Below are 26,044 nucleotides of genomic sequence, written 5' to 3'. Positions count from 1 at the left end.
CGCTCATCTTTTACCGTTTGTTTTGATGGTCTGCAAACTAGCGGGGCGGGGCCTGCTGTGATCTGATCAAGTACCCCTGACATGAGAGCCGTGCAAGTTTTCCTTTTGTAGCAAGCAGCAAAATAATTGTAACATGACGTGTTTGAGTTCATTTACCTACTTAATATCACACGTCCTAAAAAAAAAAGAATTTGTAAAAAAAAAATGTTTAATTAAATAAATCGCACATATCGCGGTTATCGCCATGACACGATATATCGTTCAGCCCTATTATATGTTCATATTAGGTATAACCTTTCTTTGAAGAAACGCTTTATTTTGGCAATGAAGGTTAGGAGCCACTGCCTTATGGAAACAATAAGGGAGTTATTTGACAGCCTAGAAGAGATGTCCTTTGACCTTATCAGTATAGGAATCACGGCATGAACATGCAAACACTCAACCAGCACATCTGCTTCATAACCATACAGTGCACACACAGGACACCATTGTGTTTACCTGCATGCAGTTTCATGATTCCATTACTTGATAGTGTGGTTTTTACAATAAATCCCTTCATTGAGATTCAAGGCACGTCTTTGATTGCAGATGTCATGGCTTCTACATCACAATAAACATTTGTATGCAGCAAATGTACACATAGTAGATAGATAAGCACTCTGCAGGCATCGTGGCGAACACATAGATAACCCTTTATCATTCACAGGTTCGAGTATAACATAATATGCACATAAACGGTAGGGTTACAAAACCTCAAGCTGTTTAGAAAGGAAATGTATCAAGTCAAGTACAGATACGAAGGGTGTCCTTGAAATCCATCTCCACAATCTCAAAGACAGTCCAGTCGTGTGCTCCCCTTCTACACAAACACTGACTGCTTGTATGTCCCGATAAAAGAGACGGCTCTTATAGATCTTTCCTTATTTCCGAGTGTCAGCCTAGCAATTTCCATTTCTCCATTTTCTGGCGTCTTAGCTCATTTCTCTTTCTGAGGCGTGTGCCCGCCTCCGTCGCATGACAAAAAGCTGACATCAAAGCGATCCAGTCTAATCACACATCAGGGAAATCAGACTCTTGCTGGATGGTTCATGCCGTTTTGCTTTTGCTCGCTTTCGATACGGGAGAGAGTTATGATGCAGGAAGTTTGAAGTGAATCACTGAAGTTTGTTTTTCCCTTTCTTTGGTAACACTTTACAAACACCATCATTAATACATGTTTAATTGCTAGCTAATTAAATATTCGTAAATGGTGATTATCCTGTTAACAACAAATGAAATGATAATTAATGTTAATTAAATAATTAATGTTAATGAAATAATTTGGTATCTCAACAGTAATTGTTGTGGTGCACATATAATACTTATATACTAAATTGAATATGTGTTAATCTTTATTAATATGTTTATGAAGCATCTATACATATTAATTGAATGGCTATTATTAAGTGTCAAGATATGTATTTAGGGGGAGATATAGGGAATGACATTTTTAAATCTTATTAAAGGTTGACACATCATTTGTAATAACTTAAAAGAGGTTTCAATCTGGTCATGGGTTTTGCCAACCATATATCTAGAAGCTTCTCCAACCTTTTACGTTTAAAGCATGGTGGTACTGTGACAATTTGTAGGTGTTAATGTATCATGGCACCTTTTGGGTTTGCTCATGCGTGACTGTATGTGTGCTTTTTAAGGGTAAATGTGTGTGTGCATGCATGTGTATGCAATCTGCAGTGTTGGGCAAGTTACTTCCAAAATGTAATACAGTACATATTACTTTTTACTGTCTTTGTAAAGTAATAAGTTACATCACAATATGAGCATTCAAGTAGCTCAGTATACATCCAGTGAAGGGCAATGTGGTATAGCATAACAACTGTGTAGGCCATTAAGGGTACTAACCTCTTTTATTACATGGCTTAGTTGAATACTCGATTCTGATTGTAAATTCTTAACATGTGACACGTTGTTAATACATCAGTACAGACCGCTGTCAAGGACTATAATGAAGGTTGCTAAGGAGGATCAAGAAAGAGAAAGGAGAAGAGGTTTAAAGACGGAGCGCTGGACGTCAGATAAATCACCAGAAGAAGGCAGACAGGAAGTAAACACTAACACGGAATGGGCTCTGTAGTTTGGTTATGGCTAGAAAGGATCCGTCTTGTGTAAAACTCTCGCGAGAGTTTGGCTGAATGTCACGTGGCTGAATGTTTACGTTTGGCAGGCAGCCTTTCAGTTACGATCGTTAACATCAGTGGGCCACAGCAAATGATGATGAGAAGCTAAACTATCTATTAATTATGTCAATTACAGGGAGTGTGATTGTTGAAATAGGGTGTTAGCGGTCTTGCTGTTCAAAGAAGAATGACAACACTGTAGATCACCAACACTATGGTTTATTTTTTATTCACAGGNCGACTTTGTTACCGTCATTTACCACTTTGTATTTTTCTCTTGCGTCTCTACCTCCGTCTCCTGCTTCTCCCCATCTACCTCTCTTTCTCCTTCTTTTGCTTCATTCCTTCCCCCTTATTTCTGCCGTGTGTTCTTCCAGTCTAGTAATTTATGGTCTCATGTGATGAACCAGCCCGTGGGCCTGATCCTCATTGATCTCTGCTGTCCGAGCACAGCCCAGACACATAGGGAGGCCTGTGAGTTGATCTCCTCTTCCTTCACACCCATGGATCACCCACCTTTTTCTCCACCTACCTTCAACTATTTGAATTGGCCCTGTCATCGATTCCTCTGTTCTCCTCTCCTTCTGCCAGTCTTCTTTTCCCCTGCCCAATTGAAACAGAATAGATCTGGGTTATGTCATTATGATAGATTTACATTGAAACTCTTTACTTCAAATCCGCCCATTAAGCATTTATAAGCACTATGTATACACTTACTACCATTATTTATAATTGGGATTGTCGTTTCATGTATTTTTCAACCAAAAAGAGTATCTTTTACTTGTTGTTATATACAGTTGAATCAATGATTGATAACCACAGTTCAACATATTTGCATGGTGTATGATGTACCTGTACATATCCGTCAAGCTGATTTAGAAGTGTTTGAATCTCAAGAAGACATGGTGAGCTTGAAAACAGAAAATGGAAAGGTTGTTGAGGCTTTGTAGTGAAAAGTAAGTTATTATAAAGTCGCATTGCAGTGTTTGGATGGGGAGCCAGTGGAGGTCATGTGGAGGGATAGGGGTGATGTAGGTCGGAGCGTGGGTGGACGTGAGCCAAGCAGGCAGCGAAGTATTTGGAAGACTATGAAGTTTTTATATCTACTACTTACCCCCCCCCCCTCCTCCCCTGTATTAGAATAAATATGATACAACATTGTGTTATCTCAGCTTCCAGAACCTTCGCTACTCTTCCTCTCTCCCCTCCCCTTCTCATCTTATATGAGGGGAATGGTATGTCTCTGCATTTGCATTTCAATTTCATTTCTACATTAAGTGCATTATGATACTGGTATAATGATGATAATTAAAATGCCATTTAATATTTAAGTCGCAATATAACCTGCTGCACTTTGGTCAGTTACTGATGGACAACTGTTGTGATTACCATAGAACCACAGTGTTGATCTGACCTTTAAAAGTCTTTGTGGGGAGTTCTAAAATGAGACGGGACCTCATTTACCAGCTTTTCCAATCCACGCCATATATCGGATGCAATCTTCCCCATAATGTGCTTTGCTATGACAACTCACATGTCGTTACCAGCGCTGTTGAGAAAATGGATAAAAAAGATTAAGCCATTTAAAACAGGACTATGGAACTGGCCAAGATAAAGGAAAGACTTGTAAATTATTCTTCATGGTATCCTCATCCACGGGTAATGACCTAAACTGGCCAAGCTAGCAGTCTATTAATCCTGGGCTACAGGTACAGACAAGCATGAAGTACTGAAGCGCTTTGTTTGGATCCGTTGTTATTGTCAGGAATATCAATTCCTTGTAAGCATCCTTCTGGATTATTCTGTCATTAAAACAAACCCACTGCTCTTTCTTTCTCACCTTGTTGAGCCAAGGAGAAGGTTTGCAGAGTATATCGACACACAAGTCAGATGCCGCTGGCTAGGAGGCATAGATGGAGCCGGAGTGGCCCTTTCAAGATTCTTGGTTGAGAGTGGCAGCTGGGCAGGAGAAAGAACCAATTTTTCAATTTGCCGCCTGAGCCGGACAGGAGCAACACCTAAGTTATTTGTAAGCCAGTGATCAATGTTAATTGTGAGAGTGTCCTCTCTGTCTGTGTGTGGGTTTGATTCTTAATTAAAAACAAAAAAGACGGAAGACTTCCTGGTCATCATGTTACATTCATTGGTTCTCAAACTTTTTCTGTCAGACCCCCCCTTTGGAGAAAAAAAAAAAAGGTCGGGCCCCCCCAACACAAGATAGTCAGGCTTTCAGGTGCAGTGCCAGATGATTTCTATTTGGGTGCTTGTGGGGTAGCTTGACGTTTCGTAGAAGGGTTGCTCAAACATTAGGGTTTTCCCATTACTGTACCAGGCGCGTATACAGTGGAATTTTCTTACTGGCAACAAATCTCACGCAAATACACAACGTACCCGCAACTGCTTATAATGAAGGGCTCGATAATCAGCTCACAGCATATAAGGTTAAGCAGGGTAAAGTGCTATTTTTATAGGTGGTGTGTGGACCTCACATAGGGGGGTCCAGGGGCAAGCTCCCCCGGGAAGATTTTTAAATATTGAAGTTAAAAGCATCAATCTGGTGTTTTTTTCTTAATAACCATTTTTCGTCCTGGTCTCTCGCACCCCCCCTGTCATGCCTCTGCGCCCCCCTGGGGGCGCGCTCCCCCCACTTTGAGAACCACTGCTGTACATGAAATTTTTAATTTAAGATTCAGAACCTTTATATTTTTTTCTTTTTAAGGTCTAGTGCAAAGTTATTATCATTACTTTTAAATATATATATTATAGATGAGTCACCTAAAAGTTGTCTCTGTGAATGTACTGTTATTAAAAAAAAGACGAACTGTACAAATTAAGGCAATCGACACAGCTCACACTGAATAATGATAAGCCAACAACACACACAACACAACTGTCAACCCACCTGTTAGTGCTGATGTGAGAATGCACATGATAATGAGCGGAAATACTTTCTTAAACTTTTCCAGTCGATAAGATCCTCACAAAAGATAATGTACAGATCTCCTCCAGATGACTAATAATTGGCAACTGTTAAAAGTTTCCCTGAAGATTTTAATTTAAAACCATTTAAAAACACAACCACGACCGGCAAGACTTGATCATGATGTATTCATCATCTAACATCTGTTCTGCTTATTTCCACTGTGATTTGGAAAAGTTGCCTTTAGTTTTTCTTTCTCATGAAATTGTGTCTGAATTTCTTACAGCTTGAAGCACTTCTTAATTTTCGTGGTTTTAGTCGTGTGTGGTGCATCGATTAGGTGGGTAGAGGGCATATGTATTGCAATATAGATAATTCTCACACCAGCAGGAGCATGAAGACCAACTCTCACAGCGGCCAGTGCTTACAACTGTTTGCATGCAGCGTGTCTCTCTCAGGGTCAAGAGGATTTTATGCTGCTGTAATTAATGCAACCAAGTAAGTAATTAAGTGCATGATTTACAGAAGAGGGTTAGCTTTTATTTGCACACGAAATGACTAAATGGATGAGATAGAAGTTGTCAAACAGCTAAGGAAGACTAACAATGACAGAGCCAAACATCTGTGATAATTAGAAGCTACAGCAATTCAGGATAAAAGTCCACTTGTCACACACTGCACACAGTACTAGTTTTTTCTTTTACAAGATCACTTTATGTGACTACTGTGCGAAGTGTAGGATTTAAAAACTGAAGGCAGGTTTTTTCATGTGGAAAAGGTACAGAAGGTTTGGTTGAATTTGTACAGCCATAAAAAGGGAATGTCTAATATACGTGTTAAATGATCCGTTATATTATTCCCAGAATTGTCTGCAGGCTCAGAGAGAGAGAGATAGAGAGGGGGAAAGAATCAGACAGATTGGTGGGCTGAGAATTGGACATTAATGTGATGGACACAGCACAAGAAGAAGAAAAGATGATGAGGCAGCCATACAGAGTAAAATTGAAAGAGTTGACCCTGAGCAACAGCTGTGTCACAGCCAATCACTGTCCTCCATGCAGCGCAGGCAACAGTAATGCAATACAAGTTCCAGATACAATGATGGTATTGCTCTACCTATTACAATATCTAGGGATATCTGTCAGTATGCTGAAGAGTGAAACAGGACAGGACATAAATCACACACTGGCATTATAATAATGTGAAGCATGCAGTACACAAAAGCCACAGCCCTCATGTACTGTTCTCTTATAAAGTATGTTGAGGAAAATGCTATCTCAAGCTTATTTATCTTTTTCAGTCCAGTACTCAAGAAGTGAGTGGTGTCATACAACGTGTGGGTTTCCTGTTGAGTCATTTTTTTGTACAATTATAAGGCATGTAAGTACAGTACATTTCATCTCTGATCTGACAACACGCCTGCAGGTAGATACAGTACAACCCACGCACCTGATTGATATAGATGGACGATCCAAAGAGGGTGGGCAGGCTGTAAATAGACGACACGGTGTCCCTATGAGTTATAAATTACCTTTACGCCTCCTTCCAGGTGTCTAGAGATTGGACGGACAGGTGCTTGTATGAAGGGATGAATGGATAGCACATGAGGGGAGGGGTGAAGGGACAGCATGAGATACACAAACAGTAGCCTAAAGACAAAAGAGCAGCTGAGGATTGTGGGTGTGTATGGGCAAGAGACACACAGCAGCTATTATGAAGATTCATTGTTCTTTTCTTGCCGCCATCCATCTCCACTAACATGCAGAGGCACCAATGAATACCCGTGCCACAAAGTTAGTCGTGACTTTGCTGCGTGGGTGCTGAAATAGAGCTGATGTCAAAGAAGTTGGAGGCAGAATGATGAAATGTGAAAATAAGGCAGAGAAAAACAGAAACTAAGAGTCAAAATAGTGCAGAGGTGATAAGGGTGCCAAATCTAGCAGCAACACTTACAATTCTGGCATTTTCCTTACAGGGTGTATTTTATTCTTAAGGTATCAATTATAGACATTTCATCATCATTCAAACCGTCTCTCTGTGACAGCAGCAGACAGACCAAACTACTTTAATAAAACTTAGTGGATACCCTCACTGACAATGTTTTAAGACAAACCTTGTAGTTGTTCTGTTCTTTGTACGGTGGAAAATTCGACTTATTTTAAGGGTATGAATCTGTAACCCAGGGAAAACAAACATTTCTTAAATTTGGACTGCTGTGAAAAAAGCGTACGTCTAACAGTACGTTTCCTCTGTCAGGCTGAGTGTATAATTGTAGGAATAAAGTTGCATAAATGATTTTGGTGGCTTTGTGTTGTGAAAGAGCTGTTGGGCTAAACGGTGGCAGCGGGTTGCTGTGAAGTGGTTCCAAGGCTTGTGGTGGGTGACGGGAACCTTAAACAAAAAGCAGCAGGGGACTATTTTAATTACCTTTCTTGTTGTCTTGGTGACAAAGGAGGGTGAGGGACGTTTGAGGGTGATGACACAACATGAATCAACATAGAGGCACATGAAGGAAATGAGGCGTAAACAGTGGAGACTAAACAGGTGGACGTAAGATCTCTAAACAGGTGTGCCGTCCATGAAGTGTCCCATAGAGAGACATTCTTTGTGACACAGTTTATTAACCAGAGGCCTCCTCAAAGCTGCTCCTGTCTGTCCTGTCGGTTTGAATTTCATTGGCAAGACTGTAGAGGCTCTACCGGGTAAGGAAAAAAAAGAGAAAAACTGGGATTTGAAAAGGCAACAAAGGTCAAAACGCCGTCGGTCATCTGAAATACGTATCTGTACATTTACGGTATCCACGCATGGATGCTGAGCTACAGAGGCTTTCCTTGAGATGAAAGACTGAGTCGGAAATGTTTTCCAAGCCCAAGGGTGATGTCAATATTTAAAACGAAGCAGAAAGACATCATGGGGTAAGGATGAAAAGGTAAAAGTGAAAACAGTAAAAGTCATCCCCTGGTGCCGCAGGCTTTGCTGACACATCCCTGTGTTTGATTAAATTAGTTAAAATGGACTCTGGTGTGGCCACAGCTTCCTTTCATCTCCCCATCTCCTGCTGGCCCGCTTCCAAAATTAAAAACACTTAAACAAAGTCAAATAAATCGAAGCCTTTCGTTGTAACCCCTAATGCTCACTTCCATGAAAATGTTTGCATTTTTCAAAGCTTTTTAAATTGTTGCTTGTTTATTTTTGGCCAAACTTTCTGTCATTTTAGTCGTTTTGTTTGCCTTTAGCCTCAGAAAGTTTTTTATCAGTCTTTAGCCAGGATGGAAAGCCAAGGGTTTTCTCTGATTAATGGTTACTTACTCTGCAACCATTAATCCTAGTTAGTTTTTGGTTGCACCAGCTCGATTAGGAGACTTTAAATTGAGTGCTTGGCAAATGTTTTAAAGAGCACTCAGAGCTTATATAATAAGTGGTCCTTCATGCATCTTGTCAGGGAGGGGAAGGTTTTTCTATTAAGCATTCATTTTGCTCTCTCCGGACTTGTAGGAAAAAGTTCATTCAAACTGAATTAAACAGTATTTCTTAGTAGAACGGAAGAGAGAGGAAGGAGCTGGAAAATTGCCTTAGGAAGAAGGATGGAGGGAAGAAAATACTTAAACAGAACAGAGACCTGGGGAGTGCTGGTCAGCAGAAATGTCAGAGGCGGTATACTGGCAGACAGTAGGGAACCTACATTTCACAGAAACAGCATGTGAAACGCACTGCAACTCACATTACACAGTCAATACGTCTTGTAGCCTGTACGTCTGAAGATGTTACTGCTTGTGTAGTGGCATGCCCTTAAACATGTGGATACATTCATTCTCCTTTCATACAGTTTGCTGTCAAAACTACACCGGCCTATATTAGGACGTCAATAATCTCCTTAAACAAATACTTGCATATGAATGCAGAATCAATGGGACAATCATTTTATAATAAAAAGTGATCTGGTTGACCGCCTTTTGTGAGTGAGAAAGAACTCATTTTGATTATTTTATTAGATTAAAATGAGCATGAAACAATCCGGTCGCGAACGTCTTTCCGACTCCTGTCTTAAATCTCAAGTTGCTAACACCCAGGCACTGACTCGGAAATATTAGCCAGGATATCTTAGCTGCACAAGAACCACAAAAACAATGTCTGTTGCCTGCAGAAGGATAAAGTTGCCACACCAATATTTTAGTAACATTTTGGTTGGTGTGACGGTGCTTAACATCAAGGGTTGGGTAAAGAATACAGAGCTTGTGAAAACACAAAGTGAACACTGACTGTGGCTTTTAATCAGTCAGTGTTGTCTTTTCTCACCCCAGTAAACGCATTGTTGGCGTGTTGCTAACTGCGGGGGAGATAAATAGCCATGAGCGGCAATTGTCAACTGCCAACAGCTAAAACAGTTGCCAGTCACTTTCCCCCTGTGCCCCAGACTGATAGAAGACCCACATCACTGGAAATGCTGAAATTCAGCTTGTCTCTAGACCTTCCTCTCAGAAGACATTTTGACTTATCCAACAGCAGTGTAACTAATCGCTCCATTTAAGATTTAAGATGCTGCTGTGCCAGTGAAGTGAACTAGAAACTGCATGCTGCCTCACTCACCTGTTTAAGTCCTAACAAGCCATTGTTAGTGGTATTGATTCCTCGGCTCACTAAAATGAGTGCATATAAACCGGTTTCTTCATTTTTCTTTAACAGCTAAATCACTTAACATTTTTATTTTATTAACTCATGTGAATATTATTTTTGTAAAACTCTTGTTAGGGCTTTTTTGTCATAATGTCTGATACCTGTTCCTCACATATTCATAGCATATGACTGTATTTATTCAGCAGGGGTAAGATAAGAAGATGTAAATATTGATTGTAAGCGCTGCACAATCTCCATAAAAGCACGCTGGGTCCTTTCTATCGTGCCGTCTTTACTTACGGTCACGGATAATGAAGACACGACCACCTCCTGAGGCTCTTGCTGTTAGCTTATTGATCCCAACAAGCCACTTTTTATTATAATGAAGTGAAGTCAAGTAATGAAGTTCGACTGTGTGCATGTACATGTATGGACTGAAGAAGTGTACAAGCAAAGGCAGAATACACCAACACACATTCACCTGTAAAAGTTAGGATATGCAAATGATGTGTAAATAGTTTTTAATAGATACATGTGTGACAGTCCTATTAGTATGGTGAATTAATATGAATTTCTGGATTGTTGTTGATGTTATGAAGGGCACGCTTAAGATAAATGGCTGAAGAACATTTCCTCGCAACTCCCGTCATTAAACTTTTCATGGTATTTTCATTCAATATTTACCTCAGCATTTTAATTTGCTTCCTTTTACCAAGTAGATACATGTTGGACAAGTGTGTGTTTGTGTGTGTGTGGACAGAGAGTTACCTCATATTACATCCTTGATTTAGGTCAAGGGAGCTGTTTGGTTTAGAGTGGGAGGAAGGAGTAATTGTTGTATTTTAAATGTAAGCTTTGATGTCTTACCACCAAATGTGCTAAGGTTTTAGGTGTCGTGTGCAATAAACACACAGTATGATGCACAAGTGCCCACACAAAGACGCTCTTGCCTGTTTGATTATTGTAGGAGCAGTTGGTCACCCTGCGCCATGTTTGGGAAATAAAAGTGACAGCAGTCGAAGTTTAGGCTTTCAGATGTTTTTTCAAACTGCAAACACACATATAAAACAGCAGCTAAGGAAATATAATAAAAAAAAACAGCTCTTAAAACTAATTGCCTGCAGGTGGCACTGATCCCGCTGGTTATTAAGCTAATTAGCACATTAAGGATCTGTTCAAACGGTAGAGCGAAATAAGCAAACAATTACCCGATGTTCCCAAATGTAACACTGGCTCCTTATGTCTTACAATGTTTTACTTTGGACTGCCGGCACAATATAGCTCCCTTTATTCACCCATCTTTGTTGATTTTTCTTCATTCTTGTTATTGTCCTTAAGAACCTACCGAGAAACCTTTTGTTCAGCATTGGCCTGACGTCTGAAAACCTTGGTCCTTTTTCAAACCTGTGGAGAGGCTCTGCTCCGTCAAAAAAAAACAGCCAGGTGTTTTTTAATGTGCGGAAGTACTCTGGGCACAATCTGGTCGATACTGAAAATAATATTCCTCCCTCCATCTATCTGTTTTCTCTGCCTAGGGCTGAGAAGAACAGTTGGGAAAGAATGTGCAGTACAAGTTAATGCACCATTACCGTCGTGTGTGTGTGTGTGTGTGTGTGTGTGTGTGTGTGTGTGTGTGTGTGTGTGTGTGTGTGTGTGTGTGTGTGTGTGTGTGTGTGTGTGTGTGTGTGTGTGTGTGTGTGTGTGTGTGTGTGTGTGTGTGTGTCTCCGTCCGTGTCCTTCTCTGTCGGAGCCCACCTCGGTGTCTCCGTGGCGATCTCAGTGTTGATCAGGTCAGATTGAGCACCAAGCAGGTCGGGGATGATTGACAGTCGACTGTTTGCCTGTTCTGTTTGCCAGCTGCCCCGTGTCACACTCCATCAGTGATAATCAGCCTGAACAGAAAATCTTGACATGACAGACCTCTTTTAGTTTATTCATCTTTTTTATCCAAGCCTTACCGCGATAGAAAAGCTACAGAGTGATGCAATTTGTTGCTAAAACAGTTTAATACAATTGCGGTTGGTTCTTCCAATAAAGGGAGAGCATGGCACAAGGCTTAGCTCATACGCTGCTTGCTTCCTCTCATCACCTTCCAACAATTATTTTTCCTTTTCTGCGTATCTGACCCGTATCTTGTTAAAAGGGACTTACATTAGATTTATAATGAATTAAGTCACCTTAAGCCGTCTTTCCACCGAGTATTTTCCCTCAGGTTTTACGGAACCCCTGCTCAGACGGTTTTAATTACTGTGCAAAGATGACAATCCACCAAAAAGAGGGCTTACGCTTTGCCTGCTTTCTCTCTCAACCTTTGAACCCAACGCAAAATCCTGCCTGCAATTAATGAGCCAAATATTTTTAAATAATTTTTATTAATTGTCATCAAGTTGAATGTTGCTTTTTTCCAAAATACCAGTATGTTTTCTTTGCATTTGAAGCAATAAACCAACGTTTTCTATCTGCCGTAAATGTGTTTATTAAACTACTCAAAGAGTTAACACAGCATCAGTTTGCTCCATTCCAATGGTAAAACTACTTTGATATGTAACAAAAGGGCCTGAGAGGATACATTTTGATTTCGAATCAGAGCACTTGAGGCATTAGTTCTCCAGACCATTATTGATCCCGAGAGATATTGCTCGGCTCCTCGCAGTCCTTACATGTCTGCTGTATCGATGTGGACTCAAGCATGACAGAAGTCCTAAAGCTCGTCCGAGACCTAAATCAATAAATTACACATTTTGTGACGTACAGACACCTCAATATAAGCTGCCTGTTTGTAGTAGCACACACACACACACACACACACACACACACACACACACACACACACACACACACACACACACACACACACACACACACACACACACACACACACACACACACACACACACACACACACACACACACACACACACAATAAAGCGCTTTTCCTAGTGCACAAAGCGCTTACAAGCAAGTAAAACAAAATAACAACAAAAGTAGAAAGTGCTAAGCTAGGAGGAATAAGGGCGAGGGCTTAGTTGATTAGGAGTTGAAGGCAAGAGTGAAAAGGTGAGTTTTGTATATTTCTATAAGTACGCATGCAGGATAATAATTGCTCATCTTCTCCCGTTGTCTCCAGTTTTTATTCTCACCATCCGTCCATCTCCCCCCTCCCTCCGTCTGGTCCCTCCTTCTTCTCCTTTGTTTCTTATTGTCTCCCTGCCGCACTCATCTCTGCGCCATTAATCTTTCAACCAATGAATTGGAGCCACTGACTCTATCACTCCTATTATCGACTGCAGCCGTCCCTTATTTATGTTCCATTTTTTTCCCTCCCTTCCTCACTCACCGCTCTACTGTTGTTCCATTGACCGGCATGCAATTTCTTACATGAATAATGCAACCAGCGAGACAAAAATAGTTGCACTCCTTCTCTCTGTTGGCTGGGATTTGTTCTGCAATAGTTTAACTGAATGCGCTCGGGCTGATTTCTATTCAGTAGTGCCAGCCACTTTGTTATAAGGGATAGGGATTTAGATGTAAAGGTAGTGGGGCTCCCAGAGCTTCCTTCTTACTGAAATGGACTGAAACGTCTAACTGTCAGATCAGGGTGCAGATGTATTCAACCTCCCGGCGTCACGGGTGCTGATCCGGGATCACTGACATGGTTCCCAGGACAATCCTATTCATTAGCCAACACCCGGAGCAGCCACATCAACATATGGCCGTCTGCGGGCAAAAATTACATTTGAGTTTCCAGCAGTGTTTGCTGATGTGCCAGTAGTATCCATGTATCAAAGTGGCCAGCTTTCATCAGCGAGCTTTCCTTGCTTTCCAACACAATAGAGGACATTTCAAGTTAACACAGCCGTTTCTTCTGGCTCTAAAATAAATATCTTAGCGCGGTACAGACATTGCTCTGATCTTTTTGTTGTCAAAAGGAACAATGGATGTGTGCATCAAAGGCAAATCAATCATTTTTCACATGTCTTCCTGTCCCTTCAGCTTCTGAAGAGAGAGCACTTTGAAACAGAGTGATGTAAGAGCAATTTAATTGACATTAGGCCTACAGCATGAGGAAAACATATGTTTGTATCATGTGTGCCCTGTAGCTACGCAGTCACTAGCTCATCCACTGGTTTGTGGTGTTGCTATGGTGAGTGTGTTCGTGAAAGCCCAGGTGCATCTGGGTCCCTTTGAAAACGTCTCTAATCACCCTTGTCTTGAAGGGTTCCTTTTCCCATGATACTTCTTAAGGACTTGCATACACATGCTTTTGAAGCCCAACATGTCCTGTGAGGCTAATTCACTTAACACGTACCTCCCTGTGTGGAGGTGGCATAATTGGTCCTATGTATCCTAAGTATGAGAAACAGATATTAAAGTGAACACATCATTTCTGTCTTTGTCCGATTCCCCTTTCCCCCAATCATCTTGCAAAGCTTTTTGAAAATCAAAATAGTTTCCTGATTGTTCCCTGCACTGATTTATTTGCTACTTAAAGACCCCCGAATGTGAAAGCTGCAATTTTCTTCATCTGTTCGTTACAATGCTTACAAGCTTGCATGACATTCCTCAAGTTCTAAGCATTGATTGAAAAATCCCCTTCAATTTCTATTTTGAATTACATTCTAACCTTTATTGAGCAACACAGACGAGGACAAGCTTGTAGTGAACCTTGAAAAAAGTGAGGAGTGTGTACTATGTGTTGTTACATTTACAGGTTTCTTTATTATATGGATTGGTTGTGTCCGTGAGAGCCATTAGGCACATTCACACCGCAGTGTACCACAGTACAGATCGCGTTCACACCGGAATAAGTTCCTGGGGGAAGGATTAGGCAAATTAAGCCCCTGACGTCACTTCTTCTTCTTCTGCTTTGGGTTTACTGGCAGGCCGCAAACAACTTCACGGCGTATACTGCCACCCGAAGTCCCCGGCCGGAAGTCCAGCAGCTTCTACTGAAGCCTTCAGAGTAAATCACCAGAACGCCGACACCTCCTCCTCTCCACCGCTCCCATGTTTTCTTTTGTGTTGCCATTAGTTAGTCTCTCTGCGTTTGTGCGCTGGGCTAATGTTAATGCTGATAATGCTAATGCGAGGATAATAAAATGGCGGCTTCACAAAACTTTTTGGGAGTTTTACGGGGCATGGTTTGCTAACCGCCCAGCCAATCAGACATAGGAACCTTTTTCTCCAACGAAAGTACCTGCTCTCTGGGGCGGAAATGTGGGTAAAAAGGTTCTCATGAACTCATTTTAGTTCCAGCTCTTTTTGGTGTGAACGCAACATTTCGGAACTATATCGGAACTAAAGTGGGAAAAGTACTGCGGTGTGAACACGGCTAATGAAAAGCCTCGCCTTGACCATGAGGATTTGCTTTTGTCCCAGTTTTTTAAGGACATGGTGTATAATCCAAGTTGCTATAATTGTTTTCCCTACTGTCAAAGTATGTGGTAGAGAAAAAACATTACTCTGCTATCCAGTACATCATAAACATTGATTAGATATACTTTATTGTCCACCTCTGAGAAAATGCAATGGTTAATGATACACAGATAACAAAACGCAATCATAAAACATACACATAGACAGTATACAGTAAACAATGGAGGTAAAGAGGTAGGTAGAAGACAAATAAATAACAGCTCAAACTGTGCCTTAAAGAGCTTGTTTGTTGATCTTTGCACACAACTTGGCACAGAGTTGTGTATTACAAATCCATCTCTCTGTCTTCCACTTTATTACTCTATCGGTCACCTTTTCTCGCTTCTGTATTTGTCTCTGTTCATTCGTCTTGTGTTCTGGTGCTTATTCTCCAGTTTGCCACTTTTTATGTCTCTCTTTATGTTCTCTATTTCTCTTTCTGTCTCTTCCCTTTTATCTACCTATTTCCCTCTGTAGAAACTCCTCGGCCGATGCATCACATCCATATTGTCAGTCACAAAGATTGGAAATGTCTGCTCCATGGTGATATAGTGTCAAACTCTTATCCAACATTATCTGATGCACAGGAGCTGAATTTATGTTTTATATATCAAATGCAGAAACATCCCTATCGTACATCAGAGCAGCTTTAACACCGCTATTCTTCGGTGATAAATCATTGCCGTTAGTCATTGCTGCAATGACTGTCGCCCAGGTATCTCTGCTTCCAGCTGCACGTATTAATATGAACAATGGAACTGGGAAGCATCTATATTATTATGATTGCTATGGTGTGACTAATTAAAATACTCTACATGGCTACGGCAGTTAACATAAATGAGAAATTGTGAATAATGTAATTATTCCAAACATGTTATTAACTTTCATGTTTCAGGGCGCTGAAAATGAAAAGATGATTTGAGGACTATTGGGAACCATCAAGCTCATTTGCAAGGGTTGATGGTGGTGAGGAGGGAGTGGGGTGAGGAGTCCCCTTCCTCTCCCTGCAGACTGGCGCTTGTTTGTTTAATAAGGGGAATTCATTAATCTCATTGGTATTCCAAGACGCTGGCTCCAGTTGTTTTTCTGAGCTCGGATCAGCAAGGTCACCCATTTGAATTGTGATGTATGAATGTTCAGAGTCTGTGAGGGAAACCTCCAGAAGGCTAGCACCCATTGTAGTTATTTTTTTGATGGATATAATTGGCGGGAGCACACTGATTGGACAGCTCATCTATCTATCAATCCTTATGAGATTTACGACTCTTTTTGCGCGTGTTGTATATGAAACAACTTAGTTTAGCTATAATTATATGTTGCTCTCCTCCAGTGTTTATGTTTCTGATGCAATGCTCCCTCAGCACATACAATGCACACATGGTTAAGGACCATTTGTCTTTTCATTTGACTGAAAATCAACAGGGTAAATAGCAATATAAACCCTTGATAAATAGGCCGCCTCATCAGTGTGATTGATATTCCTTGCGTCGCCTTGAAGCAATGTTTAATACATAAGGCCATCTGACAGAGCCCTTAGCATAAACTTTAATCATCAGCAAAACATGATAACACAGTTCTGGGCCCAAAGCCATACAAATGAAGTTCTGCTTAGAAATTAACAACTGTTTGCAGTAATGAGTCACAGAAAATATTAGTTGCATGCTATAAGTGATGACAACATCTTTGCCAAAGTGTAAAGACATTATGACTATGTAGGGAAAAGGAGTACCGCTAATACTGTAGATGTAGTGCAACCTCAGGTCAATGAGTTTAACTCTACCTCTTAGTATTGCATCGATAAGCAGACTTTAAGTTGGATCGAGCTGAGGCAGCGCTTTTGCTAAAGTGGTGTCCGTGTGAATTACAGTCCAAAGCCAAGCAGTTATTTGGAGTGTGGTCTTTTAGGGGCTGACAACATATGAGTCCTTAAACATTGTCTCTATTCATCACAATCAGTAACCGCAGATCACAAAGTCCTTCACCTACACGGATAATCCATCATCCTCATTGGAACAGTCAATGCACCTGTTCTAATAGTGAAAGCTGATTGGCTGGCAGATAGCTGCCTACTCCTGGCGCTTGGTTTGCTCAGAGCAGGCAAACAATGTCACTGACATTATCCACAGTCCACACCATATGAGAAGTGGAAGCAAAACAGAGCTTTGCAGGTTTAATGTCTAAAAACAGCAACACTGCAAATGTATAAAGGACACTTGCAAAGTGAAAATGAGGAAAATAAGCTCTAGTGATTTGTTTGCAAATTAACTAAATTGCTTCAGAGCTAAATCTTTAAAGGTATTTATAATTAATCAATGTTTTCTCAGGTACGTTTTAGAAAATGGTGTGTACCATCTTTACTGGACACAGGTCAACTTTTCAATAATGTGAATGTTCTATATATTTGAAGTTATGTTAGTTAGTTAGTTAGCCTTATCGGAATTAAGTCGATTTTAAAGTTAAGAGCAAATAAAAAGCTGCCATTTTCATCATGCCTTTATTTACGCCTTTAGTTAAATGTCAGCTTTTTAACATACTTAATGTAAGCGTCAACAACGATTGCTTTACTGCAGGTGATGAAAACAAGTGCCTACTGACCGCTGAGTGCTGTCCTGGGTGATCCTATCCTTTCTATTCATGTTATGATACTATGAACATATAGTCCTTTTAGTGAGTGCACGTGTGCTTATAAGAGTGTGTGTGAGTGTAAGGCAGTGCTGGAGATTTCTTTGTGAGTCTTCTGGTACGTACAAACTTCAAGCCCTCCTCTGGTGCCAGACAGGAGGGGAGCCCGTTGTCATATTTTTTCATCATTCCCTTCCCTGCCTTCCTTCAAGTCTCTCCCCTGGAAGTTGAAACATGTACGGTAATCAAAGGCTTGGCATCCGACAGCTTTTTGGTAACCCTGGTGCCTTATTGACAAAATCCCCTCATTTCAAGGGTGCTGGAAACCCCCCAGGTTTGTCTTGGTGCAGGTATGATTCTCCTTAGACACCGCTGCTTAACAGAGGATGGTTTGCCACAAATGTAGCTCTTCTCTAGAAGCCTTTTATCTCGTCAGAGCTGGCCACAAAGTCCTGCTCTGTCCAGCCGTCTCACCAGACCCGAGCATTGACATTAACACAGCTTTTAGCAGGCCACGGAGAGAGAGTCCTGCAGTGCTCTGACCGGAGCACTAGAGCTAATTCCCAGATCAGGGGGAGAGTTCAGGCTCCCTCGAGAGGAGATCCTGGCTGGCAGGCTGGATGTTTAGAGTATGTTGCAGATTAGGGCTTTGGCGAGTCAAACGCTGGATTAGGAGTGAATGGTTAAGAGGAGATTCCACAGGGTCTTAATAGTATGTATGTGTGTTCCTCTGTGTGTGTGTGTGGGATATTCTCAGTTGTAGTGTACAATTTGTACTGCTTAATGCTTCCATGAGTTGGAAAGGGATGTGGGTTTTGCTAATGACGCTACTTTATCTCACAAATCAATTATGTGGCTTATTGTAAAGAGTCATGTTACCTCAATAAGGATGGCTTAATGCATGGATACATGTGCTTAGTTAAACACACTGAGATTTAAAGCAACATTCAATTGTTTCTTTCTATCATCAATGTCTATTTCTGTAGTGAAAGAGGAATACATTTGGCGTTTCTGCTCCTTTCTCCAAGGATGACGAGCCGATCACAGGAGGGGCTGATGGCAGACACCACACCCGCATCCGGAAGTTCCTCAGCCAGCGGCACAAGAAATTGCCATGGAAACCGGAGGTAATACAAAGGATTATCCGTCCTTCATTTGCATTTTTCTGAGGCCTGCACTTGTCCATTAATTATCTTGTTTTTAACCCTCTTTCTTCCATCTTTCAGAAGGATGATGATGATGATGATGATGATGATGATGATGATGATGATGATGATGATGATGATGTTGAGGTCCTTTATGTGCTTTGGCATGTGTGTGACTCATCAGATAAGCCTAGCTTTTTTACTTAAACATTTTTATTTTTATTTAGCCGCAGATGTCTTACTCACATTTTGTTTCACTTTTCCTTCTACCAGCAGCTTGTATTTGAGGTCAAATAGGGATCCAGTTACTCTCTGGCGCCATTATCAGAAGAACAAAATGCACCATTAGCAGACTTTATTTAAAGGCACCTCTGACCTGTAGATTACAAGTTTGATTTGATTGATCCTAATTCTTCAGCTCACTTACTGATGTAGTTTACATACTCGCTTTACCAAAAGGAGCAGCAGACAGGGCAATTAAGCAGCGGATTTGTGATAAGGGAAGCTGCTGATTTGTAACCTGTTCGACAGAGTTTAATTACAGGGTTGTGTGCATGTGTGTGTGTTTAATCTACAAAAAAAAGATTCATTAGTTTTTCCCTACCTTGGGTAGAGTTTTAATATCTCTGCTGAACACTTCAAACAGTTCCAACACACAGCATGAGCTGGATAATAGGAAGTTATTGTTATTTTCAAGATGTTCACTTTGAGGGCAGCCATACCGAATGTTTTGTTTTTTACAGGAATTAGTATAAGGCAGGGGGGATGAACACAGTATGTTTCTGATAGTGTTAGTGCCAAACACGCTGTTTTATTTCAGCAGACTCTTATGGTTAAGCTAATCTTGACGAAACCTGCCTTTGCCTTGTTGCATTTCCTCAGCAACACAATATATCACAAAAACAAATTCCCATTAATAAACATAAGTAATCCTTATATTTCCCTTTTTCTTTTTTTAAACATAAGCAATGACAATGAAATAGCTGGACATCATACATATCGTAATTTGGCTTTGTAAATGGTCACATGTGGATGAAATCTGCTTTTTAAACATCTGTCGCCTGAACATTGGGGGCCCTGCATAATTGTGGAGGCTTATTTTGGCATAATTGAAAATGGTGCTACTTGTGAGCAACACATTGATATGCAACCGCCAAGTGAGGAATGCAGCCAAACAAGCCATCTGAATCGAGATCATGTAGACTAATTGCACAAATGTAAATGAATTTCATGGTCTGAGCACAGCGAGACTATTTATTATGAACATGCTCTGTTTTTATCATTTTCTATGTTCAAACCATTTAAACCAAAGGGTGCATTTGCACTAAAAAGACATGTACATAATTTCATTCACCAAACAGAATTTTTTTATTTATAGTTTTGATCGGGGAAGTGAAGCAGCCACAGAGGGAAATACATTTTGAAACAACCTCTCAAACTACATTTTGCATTAGGCGAGACTAGCATCAAAGCTCACTTGTAAAAGTAAACATTTCTTTGACTTCAGTCCAGCCTACTCATAAAGCAACATGCCATTCAGTTTGCTGACAACATGTATCCTCGAAGATCTCTTCCTCTCTTATCTCAGACTCCTGCTGCATCGAGGCAAATAAACCTTTCAGATAAAAGGAAGCGCAGAAGGTTTGCTTTCCTCATCCGTCCTAATTACCAGCACTAACTTGTTTTCCTGATGAACGGCCAAGATGGCAGAGGTCTGAGGGGCCACTGAGCTGGCGCTGTGAGAGGCGTAGACTCGGGCTGGTGGAGGTAGAGCGCTGCCATATGCCAGCTGTCACAGACTGCCAGAGGTCACCATGACACCCAGTAGCACCACAGGCAAAATGAAAGCATTGCTCATTTAATTTCTCACATATTTGCACAATTCAGTTTAGAATGTGAGTCTAGGGCTGTTATTTATACATTTTATATCAGTATCGGACATGAAACTACTCTTTTTACATCAGTTATTGTAATATCACATAATAATAATAATCACATATCTCTTCCTGGTTTTAAAGGCTGCAGTAAAGTGATCTCACTTAACCGACTGTTCTATCTGTTCTATATTTTCACTTTTTCTATTCTTTTGCTTTTACCTAATGTTAGTGTTCATATAACCAACTGTACTTGGTGTTTATACTCCTTATTGTCTGTGCCTATAAACATAAACATTATAAACATTTGTAACATCTGTATATTGTTACTAATAGCATCGCTTACAGTATGCTGTAGTACTGCACTTACTGTAATTTACATGTTGTAATAGTATATAGACTTACACTTCTGGTTAGATGCTAACTGCATTTCATTGGGTTGTATCTGTACACAAACATGACACTATAGTTTTATCTTATCATAATAACTATGTTACTGATGTATTATAAGTAAAAAAGCCTAAGCACAAGTAGTGAGCACTACACTGATGTTGCGTATAACGATATCAGATTTTCTCCACATCACCCAGCCCTTTGTGAGTCCATCCTGTGTTTGTTCTAGCGGGTTGTTTTCAGCCACTATTGGGGACTTAATAAGGATTCCCAGGTTCCCGAAGGTCACGGTGGATTAGTGTTGACATGCAGTTGGACATCATCCGTCCGTCAAGGACACTGGAAAGAGATCAGAGCGAGAGATATAGAACTGGGCCACTTTTTAAAAGTCAAGCATGAAGGGATAACCAGGCAGAAAGCCGCCATGGATCCAGAGAGAAATTAGGCATAATGAACAATTTGATCTAGTCACGATCAGAAAGAAAGTGATAGTAAGAGGGATTAGTGGCTTGTATATCAGGGGGACTATTAATGATTTCTCTACATGTGTACTAGTCCACGTTAAATCCACAGAGACATCATACCAGAAGTATTATAAATATGTTTCGGTGATGTTAATCCGATACTCAGGAGGTATTCAACTAAAAACAGTGGCCTTTTGCAAAAGATGGAGCATGGCAGGCTCCATGTTGAGTGACAGACTCAAATATCTCTCTTTCTGGCTTGTGTAGTGTAAAATATCTAAGCCACACGTTTGGAAAGCCTATTATTTACCACTCAAGAGGGAAGTGAGGGAGATTCTGTGGCACAACACTGACACATGACTCAGGTTGGAGCAGCCGTCACAGCTGGCTTCTTACGGAGAAACACACGCGGCGACAAGACTGAAGGAAATCTCTTTTTCTTGTCTGTAACCTTCCCGTCACCCTACAATAACGTGTGAGGACGCAGCAGAGGAAGTGTGATATTTGTCTCACCGCTCACTCAGTCCGTGTTTCTTTTATCTACCCGTCTGTCCAAAAAATTGACAAACATGAGGCATTAATGGGATTTTGTTTACTGGCCTCTCCTTACAGTAAATTCATGAAAATGATCGACAGCTTGTAGCAGGAGTGAAAAAATGATGCCCATCTTCAGTTCAGTGACTCATATTCCCCATTCATCCCCCATCATGTTATATCCCCGATATGACAGAAGACATGTAATTGTTGGACAGATGGCAGATGATACCATCCCTCATTACAATAGTTGATGAGGCTGTAATCTAGATCATGTGAACCTTGCCTTCTATATTTTCTGCTGTGTGAAATGAGTTCTCAATATCTCTTTCCTCATAATCTCCTCTTTCAAACCTCTGCACCTTTGAAACCCCTTTCTCTCCTCGCTGCACATACGTACTAATTCCAGTTTTCTCTTCCTCCCTCCTTTCTAAATTACTAATAGGCTGAGTAAGAGGAGATAAGCAGGGAGAAAGTCTTAATCTTAATGCTCTATACATTTACATGGAAAGATTTCATATAGCGATAACATTCCTGTCATAGTCACAGAGGGAATTACTTATGTCACGCATGTATTTGATCAACACTTCTCCTATTCTGTATAACCGAAGGAAGCAAGCTGAATGCTTTTCTATATTCCCAAGTGTGCCTTTGCCTGGAACATCCCGTCTCACTTTGCCTGTCCAAAGAGGATTTACAGTATCAGTCGGTGCTCCGAGCAGCCATTTGTCAGTGCCTCGCTGTCAACATGAACGCAGAAGGCTGCACCAGATTTTTGGAATAAAGAGATAGCGCTCGGTTTTACAGCGAGACCAGATGGGTCAGAGAGCGGAGTCATTAGAGAGCTGGAGATAAGCTAAGAAGGGATGTGGTGATGTGGAGGAAATGTGTGGTCTGAGCAAAATAGGCGGAAGCAGTGATGCCTCTTAAGCTGAGCAGTCCCTTTTATTTTCTGCACCCATCAGTTGTTGTTGTCTTAGTCAGCTCCTCTCCTCTCCTGTACACCTTTGAATTCCCCTCCTGTCTTTCGCTTCTTTTTTTTGCCTCACTCTTCTTATTTGACAGATGGCATTATTTCCATCCCCCTCTCGTGCTCCTCATCCTTATTTAACGACAGCTGTAGGTGCTCTGTGGCTTTGAAAGAGTGCTATCTTAAGACTATATGTAGGACAGTTGTTGTGACTACATATAGAGTGTGATAAGAGAGAGGGAGTGGTGGATGAAAATAAATATACCAGGTAGGACAAGTAATACTGAATTAAGAGAGACTGAGGACAACAGACAATTGGCCAAAAAAGATAAACACGTGCAGCCTTTGGCATTTTGAGCTGAAAATGTATCAAGTCTTTTTTGCATATGTTTATATAAAAAAAGTACACACACAGACAAACACACAGCCGGTGGCTGGGCTACCATACAATGCGGTTGTTTTTTGTCTCAAAGACGCTTTGACAGGTGAACTGAAGGATTCTTACTGTATTTCTAAAAACAAAATATTATTGTTATGCTCAATAATTGCCTTCAAATAGTTAAAGACCGAACCCCCAAAAATGTATATTCATTGATATTGCATCTTTTCTACATCTGCATTCTACTCCTCTTGAGTCATTGCAGACTCTCGGAAGCATTGAGGTGATTAGTAATGTATACTCTATAATACACATGGTTGTACTGCAGTAAAATGAAAAGTAGAGATGTTTGTATCAATCAGCTGAATTCGAATTGAAATGAATTTATGTGAATTGAAGTATAAGAAACAATGGTTTTTGAAGCTTGAGAACCTATTAGACAGCTAGTTGTCCATGACACAACACAGAAGACTGTCTCTTGTTTTGGATGAAATACCAGAGCACAACAAATGAGAGTGAAGGAAGAACGTGAGAAAGGCAGCAGCAGCCATTCTCTTCTTCAGCCAATTACTAAAAAACAAATGTGAGCTGAGACGGTTGTAAAAAGCTGCCATTTGAGCACAAGATACACAACCAAACACCCTATCGCTACAAACTGTTAATGTGAGAGTCATCCCCCGCTCCAAAACGAGGAATCAGGAGGGAGACAAAAAAAGCAAGATAGAGAGAGACAGCACGGAGAACTGACAGCCGACAGCTGAGCTCAGGGAAACTAAAGACACAGAGGAGAGAAATTGACAGCATTTGGCAGCATGCAGACAGAGATGGAGGGATGCAGAGGCAGAAATAGAGGGGTCAGAGGGAAGAGGAGACAACATTAGGGATAGTGGCACTTAGGGCATTAAGAGAAGGAGAGCAGCACTCACAGGGAAAAACCTAAATTACATAACCAGAGGAGGGGAGGTTTAGCAGTCAGGGCAGAAAAGAGATGAGTGTTGGGATGAAGAAAGAAATGACTTCCCTCCTGCCACATTCCACATCCTGTTAAGGCACAGACAGACCTCTCGCAGTGCTGTCATCCACAACATAAGACCCATTACACACGGCAGAAAACCCACTTTAAAGCCCCTGGCCTCTCCAGGGCTGCACAGGGATATGCGTGTGAATAAGTAGAGACTTTTAAAGCTACCCTCTTATTGCTATTTGACAAGAGGAGGAGGAGGAGGGCCAGGCCAAAAAGAGGTTTGCTTTTAAACCCCAGAGGATATCTATTAAAAGCTTTACATAAGGCATATTTACACATGGACTAGTCCCATCTGCTAAATCTCTCTAACCTCGCCATGCCTCCACCTCTCTGCCACTCCCTCTTTAAACATCAGTTATCTTTCTGACCCGCCTGCTTTCCTACTATTTTATCCTGTCAATCCTGCGTGTGGGGGAAACTTCTGTGTAGCAATGCAGTGGGAGTCACCGACTCAGGAAAGAGACACGGGAAGAGCAGGAGTTTTGATGTCAAACACTGATGGTTTATTATAGGAGCTTCGGCCAGAGAATTCACATCACAAGTCACAGCAGTCACGGTCTGACTGCACGGTAGAGTTGCCACATCAAATCTGAAGAACTCTACCCCAGACCCCTGTATTTAGCCAGTTCAGAGAGAACAATCAACATGCTGCATAACAAGATAGAAAGATAACACCTCTATCAGCTGGCGCCCACAGGCAGGAACAGGGAGACAGAACACTGAGAGCACAGCAGCCAAGGTTACAGGTGCCTGTGCTCAGTCAGGACAGTTTGAACTGATAAACTGGGTCAAAGTTATGGACCTTGGAAAATATTTCCCCAACACCGCAAATCCTCGTCTCTTTCTCTTTCTGTTTTTCATTAGCATCAGTCTTGCTGCTGAAAAGAAAAGTGCACAGAAAAATATAAAGAATTAATATCAGGAGTCCCACTGCTTCCCACTGACATGTTTTCTCAACAAAAATACCTCATGGTTAATGCATGAGCTGTAATTGCCACACTGCTGTCAGTGTGCAGGGCACTTAGTTCACCGTACAGAGGCGGGAGATAAACGAAAAGGAGCACTTGAGTCAGGCCGTCTGTTAGAATGCCTGTGTGATTTACCTAAAGAGCAAGACACCTTCCATCTTTCTCCTTTAAATGTAAAAATGTAGAGGTGTTTACTGTTTACCCGAGAAAGATTCCCCTCCTTAACCCAGGGCCAGCTCTAGACAATTTGCAGCCCTAGGCGAGATTTGAGTTGGCGCCCCAGCCAGAGAATCGTACAATAGAAAAGATAAAGATCAATAGAGTATCCAAGGAATACACAATAGAATGGGGGGTGGACGTCACATCCTCTAGGGGGGTCCGGAGGTATGCCCCCCCGGGAAGATTTTTTTAACATTTTAAAGGTCACATGTCATGCTTTTCCGGTTATTACCCGTCCCCTTGTGTGTTATGAAGGTTTTTCTGCATGTAAACGGCAGTGCCGAAGCGTGTCTATCACAACTGGACCTTCTCGATATGGCGCCGCA

The 26,044-nt window shown here is 41.1% G+C and overlaps 2 protein-coding genes across 2 annotated transcripts in view; one reads left to right on the top strand and one right to left on the bottom strand.

Annotated features, from left to right (window-relative positions):
- Nucleotides 1–20,571, top strand: part of LOC104965158 (metabotropic glutamate receptor 8-like) — a 35,196-nt gene extending 14,625 nt beyond the window's left edge. The window contains exons 6-7 of the mRNA XM_010794117.1: nt 18,777–18,875; nt 20,482–20,571. Coding sequence (XP_010792419.1) covers nt 18,777–18,875; nt 20,482–20,571 — 189 coding nt within the window. The remainder of the gene's footprint in view (nt 1–18,776; nt 18,876–20,481) is intronic.
- Nucleotides 1–26,044, bottom strand: part of trmt61a (tRNA methyltransferase 61A) — a 735,410-nt gene that overhangs the window by 560,978 nt on the left and 148,388 nt on the right. The gene's annotated exons all lie outside the window — the stretch shown is intronic.

The sequence above is a fragment of the Notothenia coriiceps genome, unplaced genomic scaffold, assembly GCF_000735185.1.
Source record: "Notothenia coriiceps isolate Sejong01 unplaced genomic scaffold, NC01 NC01_scaffold00037244, whole genome shotgun sequence".
NCBI classification, from domain to species: Eukaryota; Metazoa; Chordata; class Actinopteri; order Perciformes; family Nototheniidae; genus Notothenia; species Notothenia coriiceps.
This window is presented reverse-complemented; position numbering and strand designations above follow the sequence as displayed.